Below are 8797 nucleotides of genomic sequence, written 5' to 3' on the forward strand. Positions count from 1 at the left end.
TTATAGTTGTTATAATGGTAACATCTGTAAGTAAAACTTATGGAATTGCTCAGCAAAATTCCCCTTCTGGCTCTCCAGCTGTTGTGGAACTACAAAGCTCGATAGATACAAAATCTTAACAGATACAATGTCTCCACTTGTGCTCAGGTGGGGTAGACATCACGATTTAATTTTAAAACTGTAATTATTTTTATTTATTTTTTTTCAATGTGACTATATGTCACTTTTTTTTTTTTTTTAAGAACCAACTCCTGAGTGGAGGTAGATAAAAATAATTAGCATATATTGCAATATATATAAAAATCAAATCTTTTAAAATCTTTGACATGAGGTTCGTCTCTGCACCGAGAGATCAGGGCCTCACTACAAAAAAAATATATATATATGTTATGAAATACGCACGTGCGCACACATATTATACAACGTTCTCTACGAGAGCTGACCAATCAAATTCTAGTGCAAATCGAGATCTCCAGACTTGACGCTAAGGAGAGGGTTAGTAAACAGCTGGGTAGGTGGCGTGTTCTTCCCCCCCCTCCCCCCCTAGAGATGGTGAGGGGGGTGGGGCGCTCTGTCACATCATGGTCTCGACAATGACGTGAGTTGGTTTCATGTGGCCGCCGTTGGGGCAGAAGGGGGTGGAGACTTCCGATTCCTTGGCCCAGCGCTCTAGCTCTCTGGGAGCCGTGACGGATTTGATCCTCTGTGGAAACAAAAAGTTTAATTTAAAATTGTGCTACTGCAAATAAAAAAAACGGCAGTACGTGAGTTAATAAGTGCGCAAGCTGCTCCTTCCCACCGCCAGTTGAAACCTAAAGTATGGAAGTTAAACCGAAAAAATTCTTGCTCACAAAACTAGATGCAGGAAAAAAAGGAAGCCGCCACGTAGCGGAGGGATCACGGACATCCACGATTATTGTGTAGGACGTGTCTAAGCCCTACTGGGGCAGGCACTGTCATTGCATTGTCTGTGGATGTCTTATTCCGCGTACACACGACCGGACTTTGACTGACTAGGTCCGACGGACTTTCGGCGGAGTTCTGACAGACTTTGTGAATGAACGGACTTGGCCACACACAATCACACCAAAGTCCGACGGATTTAGAACGCGATGACGTATTACCGGACTAGAATAAGGAAGTTCATAGCCAGTAGCCAATAGCTGCCCTAGCGTCGGTTTTTGTCCGCCGGACCAGCATACAGACGAGCAGATTTCTCGATAGGAACTGGGTCCGGCGGACAAAAACCGACGCTAGGGCAGCTATTGGCTACTGGCTATGAACTTCCTTATTCTAGTCCAGTCATACGTCATCACGTTCGAAATCCGTCGGACTTTGGTGTGATTGTGTGTGGCCAAGTCCAAGGAGATCCGGCTGAAAAATTTGAAACATGTTCTATTTCTAAAGTCTGTCAGATTTTTGGACAGCAAAGGTCCGATGGAGCCCAAAACACGATTGGGTTGTCTGCCGGATTCGTTCCGTCTGACCTTTTCCGTCGAAAAGTCCGGTCGTGTGTACACGGCGTTATACAACAAACATGGATGTCGGTGGTCCATCTGGTATCTGGTTGTTTCCTTTTCCTACATCAAGTGTGCAAGCAAGTAAGTTTGCAAATATAACTTGCTATGTATTTCTTTTCTGCTGCTGCCCCCCCCCCCCCCAAAAGCCTCATCTCTTGGTCAGATCGCATTTCCTGATGCCTGGTAAAATGCTATTTTATAACAAAGGGAGTCATCTTCTCCTAGTTAGGGGTTACAGTGAGGGGAAAAAAAAAAAAAAAAAAAGTATTTGATCCCCTTCATTTTTTATAACTATCAATATACGCTTATTGTGATTTTTTTTTTGTGTTACCAAAAATATGTAGAAGAATACATATCGGCCTAAACTGAGAAAAAAAAAAGATTTTTTTTTTATTTATTTTTTTACATATTTTTTGGGGCTATTTATTATAGCAAAAAAAAAAAAATATAGCTTTTTTTTAAAAAATTTTATTTATTTTTTACATATTTTTTGGGGCTATTTATTATAGCAAAAAAAAAATATAGCTTTTTTTAAAAATTGTTATTCTTTTTTTTTTTCATAGCGTAAAAAATAAAAACCGCAGAGGTGATCACATACCACTTATTCCAATTTTTTTTTTTTTTACCAAAAATATGTACAAGAACACATATCGGCCTAAACTTAGGATTATAGCAAAAACTACAAAATATTGTGTTTTTTTTTTTCAAAATTGTCGCTCTTTTTTTGTTTATAGCGCAAAAAATAAAAAACACAGAGGTGATCAAATACCACCAAAAGAAAGCTCTATTTATGGGTAAAAAAAAAAGGATGTCAATTTTGTTTCAGTACAACGTCGCAATTGTCAGTTAAAGTGACGCAGCGCCGTATCCCAAAAATCGGCCTGGTCAGGAAGGGGCCAAATACTTCCGGGGCTGAAGTGGTTAAGCATGGTCATTATTACCTGGGATAGGGTCATCCAGCACCCAGAGCAAGGACCCTAACCCCTCCCCCCACAGTTAATACAGAGTGGCTGTTCCACCCTGTATAATATATATATATATATATATATATATATATATATATATATATATATATATATATATATATATATATATATATATATATATATATATATATAATATTCTCCCTGATCCGTCATCAGTCTTTTCTCACATACCTCCATAAGCCCTCCTTCAGAGCGCAGAATCCGATACACCACGACCAGCGGGATACAGATCATTGAGGAGAGAGCCAGAACCCAGCCCAAGCCGATCGCCCAGTCCGGATATGTGTAATACTTGTTGTAGGTGAGTGGGGTGTATTTGGCTAGAGAGAAGATAAAACAACCCTAGAAAAAGAAAGAAAGGAAAAAAAAAAAAAAAACTAAAGTATATACTATGCATACATTTGTAACTACTACACTTTAAAGCTGAACTGCGACATAAGCAAATCTCCTCTAAATATAAAAGAGTTCTGTGTCTTCTTCTGGAATCTCGGGGAGCTTTGTGTATTTCTTCCAGATCTGTGCAGTAATCCCAGTGTGAGACATCCTGTAATGAAGACCGCTCACTGCTGCTCTCTCTTCTTGTGCAGGGGGACTGGTCTTGTCTCCGCCCCCTCCTGTCGTTTTCTGCAGGCAGCCTGAAGTGGGTGGAGCTGCTGAGCCCCTCCCACTGCTCTGCTCTCTCTCACCTTGTGCAGGGTGAGTGGTCTTGTCTCCGCCCCTTCCCGTCGTTTTTTTTCTGTAGTGGGTGGGACCTGCAGGGCCACTCCCACAGCTCTGCTCAGGCTATGTACAGCACAGTGATGATGTCACTGCTACGTTTACAAATGAATATATTAATTTACAAAAAAGAATGTATATCCTTTGGCGCCACTGAGGAGATTATTTAAAAGGAAAATTTCTGTGCCTTTTATTTATTTAAATTATTGTTGTAAAGTTTTCCTAAAGGGCTCATTTACAACTTGCTTCAGCTTTCACATGCATTAAAGCGCCTACCACTTCAACATGCTTCTTTGAAGCTTTAATGAAGCTTGTATGTTGATTTTCTATTTTGGGGGGTCAGTAAAACCCCCAGCTCATTAATACCCTCAATCAACAGATCCCTTTATTCAATAGTAACCTCCAGCTCTGCCGATCCCCCACTCAGTAGTAACCTCCAGCTCTGCCGATCCCCCACTCAGTAGTAACCTCCAGCTCTGCCGATCCCCCACTCAGTAGTAACCTCCAGCTCTGCTGATCCCCCACTCAGTAGTAGCCTCCAGCTCTGCCGCCGATCCCCTACTCAGTAGTAACCTCCAGCTCTGCCGCTGATCCCCTACTCAGTAGTAACCTCCAGCTCTGCCGCCGATCCCCTACTCAGTAGTAAACTCCAGCTCTGCTGCCGATCCCCCACTCAGTAGTAACCTCCAGCTCTGCCGCCGATCCCCCACTCAGTAGTAACCTCCAGCTCTGCCGCCGATCCCCCTACTCAGTAGTAACCTCCAGCTCTGCTGATCCCCCACTCAGTAGTAAACTCCAGCTCTGCTGATCCCCCACTCAGTAGTAAACTCCAGCTCTGCTGATCCCCCACTCAGTAGTAAACTCCAGCTCTGCTGATCCCCCACTCAGTAGTAAACTCCAGCTCTGCTGCCGATCCCCCACTCAGTAGTAAACTCCAGCTCTGCTGCCGATCCCCCACTCAGTAGTAACCTCCAGCTCTGCCGCCGATCCCCTACTCAGTAGTAATCTCCAGCTCTGCCGCCGATCCCCTACTCAGTAGTAACCTCCAGCTCTGCCGCCGATCCCCTACTCAGTAGTAACCTCCAGCTCTGCCGCCGATCCCCCTACTCAGTAGTAACCCCCAGCTCTGCTGCTGATCTCCCACTCAGTAGTAACCGCCAGCTCTGCTGCTGATCCCAGAATATATACATATGAACCAGAAGTGACTACTGATCACATCTTTCTGGTTCACTTGTTGGTTTCCCAGTGCATCCTGGGATATCTCATACCTGCAAAACCTCCAAAACAAAGCGAAGCTATAGCTGAATAAAAGCCCTTCAAAAGCTGCAGGTGCTGTAAGCGAGCATCGTCATAGATTTCTATGGAGGCTTTGGAGACACTTTAAAGCACCAAGAAAGCGACATGGGGGGGGGGATAATGTTTGAAGCAAAGCAAACACAACGTGTGAACAGGACTGTAATGTGACCTCATAAGGATTGGCATTCAGAGTGCTTTAAAAAGCTTGTCCAATGCCACATTTTGAAGCAAGTGTGAATGAGCCCTAAAAGTAAGTTTTAATTTTGATTTTCACAGTTTTAATGCTAAATGTTCAGCACATTTGAATGTTATACACGTTTGTTTGTTTCTCTTGCCAAACGTGTTGGGGGATCATACAGTGCAGGACGTTTTGGGATTTGGCTTGGAGGAAAGTAAGCAAACAATGGGTTAAAGTCCAACTTCGGGGCTACTTTTTTTTTTTTTTTTTTAAATCCCTCTGCAATCCTCTGCTCCACTCAGAGATTTAACCCAACTCCAGGCAAAAAAAATCCCATACAGTGGGGCTGCATGGGTTAACTGCTCGTTTTTATTTTTAAAGGGAAGAGGAGCAGTCAGCCCCCCCCCCCCCCCCCCAAACCCCCGCACTTGAGCGGCCTTGAACTATAGACGGTTCCTGACGTCAGCCAGCCCAGAGGAGGCGCCACAGACCAGAAACAGTCCACCGCTGGAATGAAGGATCAGTGGAGTATAAGCTTTCTCCTCACCCCTATACAAAATGAGCAGTTGACCCGTGCAGTGTGGGCGCAGCCCCACTGCAAGGACAAACGTTTTTGTTTTTTGCCCGGAGTTGGGCTTTAAAGAATCAGTTCACCTTTGGCAATATGTTACATGGTCCACCCGTTTTTAGGGTGGAGCATGTAACACGTTCCCAAGGCTGCAGCCTCTGACCGCTGCTCCACCCTCTCTGTGGCAGCAGCACGGGAAGAAGTTTTCCCATACAACAAAGTATTATATACTATCTCTGTTCCTTTAACACAATACTGTGCAAACAAAGCTCCTGAAGAAGCAGTGAATATCCGCGAAACATGTCGAGCATGCCAGCATAACTGAGGTGAACTGGTATTTTATTTCTCAGTTGCACCTTTATGTTTGGACAGACAGAGCTGTTTTTAAATTTGTATGTTTTAAGATCTTGATGTCAATTCAATAAAATTGTTTTTTTTATACATATCTGTGTACCTCAATTGTTACGGTACCATGAAAGTCCTTAGGTATTGGCCTAAAACTGATCAAGAAATTTATTTTACTTTTTTTTATCGGATATGTTTTATAGCAAAAAGGAGATTATATATAAAACTTTGCTATAAAACATATCCAATACAAAAAAAAGGAAAAAAAATAAATAATCTAATTTCCTCATCAATTTAGGCCAATACATAAGGACTTTAATGGTCAATTGAGGTACACAGATATGCATATAAAAAAAAAAATTTTTTTTTATTGAATTGACATCAAGACTTGAAACATAAAAATGTTAAAAACGGCTCTGTCTGTCCAAACAAAGGTGGAACTGAGAAAGCTGATAGTACCAGTTCACCTCAGTTATGCTGGCATCCTGGACGTGTTTCGCGGATATTCACCGCTTCTTCAGGAGCTTTGTTAGAAAAAAAATAAATAAAAAAATTATATATATATATATATATATATATATATATATATATATATATATATATATATATATATATATATATATATATATATATATATATATATATATATATATATATATATATATATATATATATATATATATATATATATATATATATATATATATATATGTGTGTGTGTGTGTGTGTTATTTCTATTTTAAATGTCGGTCTATTTTCATTTATAGAGCAAAAAATAAAAACTGCAGAGGTGATCAAATACCACCAAAACAAAGCTCTATTTATAAAGGACATCAATTTTATTTGTGTACAGTGTGTTGCACAACTGCACAATTGTCAGTTTAAGTTACGCAGTGCCGTATCGGAAAAAAATGGCCTGGTCATGGGGGGGGGGGTAAACCTTCCGGGGCTGAAGTGGTTAAAGGAGTCAGTGCTCGGACCCTCCAAAGTGCTGCACAGGGATTGCTAACGTTGCACAAAAAAAAAAAAAAAAAAAAAAAATATTTATTATTATATATGCAAGAATTCCTCTGCAAAGTGAATGCCATTGATGTACGCAGTGTTAACTCAATGAACCTAACTGATCTCATGTAAACCCCACCCCCCCCCCCCCGGTATGTACACTGGAGCTTTTAGAGCCGTACTTACCACACACAGCAGAGGCGTGATATAACACCAGCTCCACTTCATCCATGGGCCTGGCTTGTAGCCAATCATATCCTCAATATTGTCATACATTTTATCAGCGCCTGCAGAGTCAGGAGTTAAAATAAAGCAGTAAAAACTTTAAAATTCCATGAAAAATATCGTTTACATCAACAATTCTAGGAAACTAGTAAAAGGTGATTAACACGTGCCTTAGGGTGGCGCCACCTCGATGGGTTGCAGTAATGTGCCGGGATTGTTAGTGCAATTTATTTCCAGCACTCTGGGTGACAATGACCCGGCACTGCAGCACACCACGAGGCACCCAGCGCTGTGCTCGTATTGCACTTTTCTTCCATTTTCAAGTAACTGGGTTTCCCTAATACAACAGATATTAATGCACAAAATGCTGGAATGAAATTGTATAGGGGCGCGCAGCTGTAGCCGCCACACACTGCAGCCGTTTTGTCTTAATCTGTGATCTACCATATTTAGAATTCACACAGCATCTCACAGGGTGCTGGGACTGCACTTATGGAGCGGTGCTGAGTAGACGCCCTATTCTCTCGCTGCTGCTTATACCAGCCATACACAGAGCAAATTTCTTCCCTGCAATCATGGGTTGCAGGTAGTTTGACAGAGGAATCCCTGCCACCGAGCCATTGTATTCTCCAGGTGGGGGGGGGGGGGCACCTCCACTGGGAGAAAAGGATTATTGCTAGAGGTTATACCATTCGCTAGCGATAATCGCATATAAAATCCGGCAGGCTGGTTGTACCCAAGTTGATCGATCGACTTGGCACATTCGGCCTGCCCATATACGGTTCAAATCTTGACCTGTTCCTGCTGAACCAGCTGAGATTCGAACAGTTTATGGCCGGCCTTAGTGGATTTTTTTTTCCCCTTTACAGCAGACTCTATGCAAGATGAAAGATGGGAATGGTTGGGAATCTCTCTCCTGCTTCACAAGTAGGTGTTCCTGGGTAATAGACAAAGGGATTGTAGTGCTCTATGCAAAACCAGAGCAGGCAAATATGACATAATTATCATTAAAAAAAAAAAAAAAAAAAGAAAGAAAGTTTTACAATTTACAAGTTTTAAATGTCTTACAATCACACCGGAGGGTAAAACAATTCTAAATGCCCAAGTACAGTTTTGTACCTTTGACATGTGTTAGACCGCATCCAGGTGGATTATACCGCATTTCTTTCAGGACAAATTGGGCTTTTATTTGATAGTAAATAGTTGTAGATATCTCCAGATTTTTTTTTTTTTAAATGTATGTTAAACGAACGATAACTGGCCCAAAATAGTTAAAAAAATTGTATTTTTTATTTTTATTTAGCTGTATATTTCTTGTTACTACCATAATCTACCATCAAAAACAACCGAAAATAAAATTCTCCCACTCCTGATAATCGCATATGTGTATGGTATTTGTTTGTCCCCAAAGTACAGTCCAGGAGAAATTGCGCATTTTGCTTTGTTTTTGTCCTACCGACACTGATGCTAAAAAAAATAAAAAAATAAAAATAAAATAAAATAAAAAAAGACCCTGACCTTTGACCCAGCCACTAACCCAGGCACTGACCTAGATCAAACCTCGATTTAACCATTTTTATAAAAAAAAAAAAAAAAAAAATACAATCTTTTTTTTTTTTTTCTTCTTCTTTCTGCAAGAACGAGAAAAATACAGTGTTACATTGAAACAGGTCTGCCACCCTGCCTCCTAATTGGCAGGGAGGAAGCTTAGTGTGAAAATAGCGAAAACGAATTTGCTATTGTCACACAATTGGGTGGGATCAGGGCGCACTCTCTGCACCCCAAACCCACCCTATTTTGAAGCCCATTAGAGCCTCTGGCCCTAATCAGGTGCTTCAAAAAAGTACCACCCCCTCCCACCCCTGCCATAGGAATCCATGCGTCCGGCGTCCTGAAACGGGCCGGGCCCATGGATGGGGGCGGCACCCATGTGCACACAGAGCACGGGCAGCCACTGGGT

The 8797-nt window shown here is 41.6% G+C and overlaps 1 protein-coding gene across 1 annotated transcript in view; it reads right to left on the minus strand.

Moving 5' to 3' along the window:
* The window catches only part of SLC6A6 (solute carrier family 6 member 6), an 84358-nt gene continuing 75561 nt past the window's right edge, over positions 1–8797 (minus strand). The window contains 3 exon segments of the mRNA XM_077451618.1: positions 1–703; positions 2678–2848; positions 6799–6899. Coding sequence (XP_077307744.1) covers positions 575–703; positions 2678–2848; positions 6799–6899 — 401 coding nt within the window. The 3' untranslated portion in view covers positions 1–574.

Source organism: Lithobates pipiens, unplaced genomic scaffold (genome assembly GCF_037356315.1).
Source record: "Lithobates pipiens isolate NorthernLeopardFrog02 unplaced genomic scaffold, aLitPip1_a1.2 Scaffold_23, whole genome shotgun sequence".
Lineage (NCBI taxonomy): Eukaryota > Metazoa > Chordata > Amphibia > Anura > Ranidae > Lithobates > Lithobates pipiens.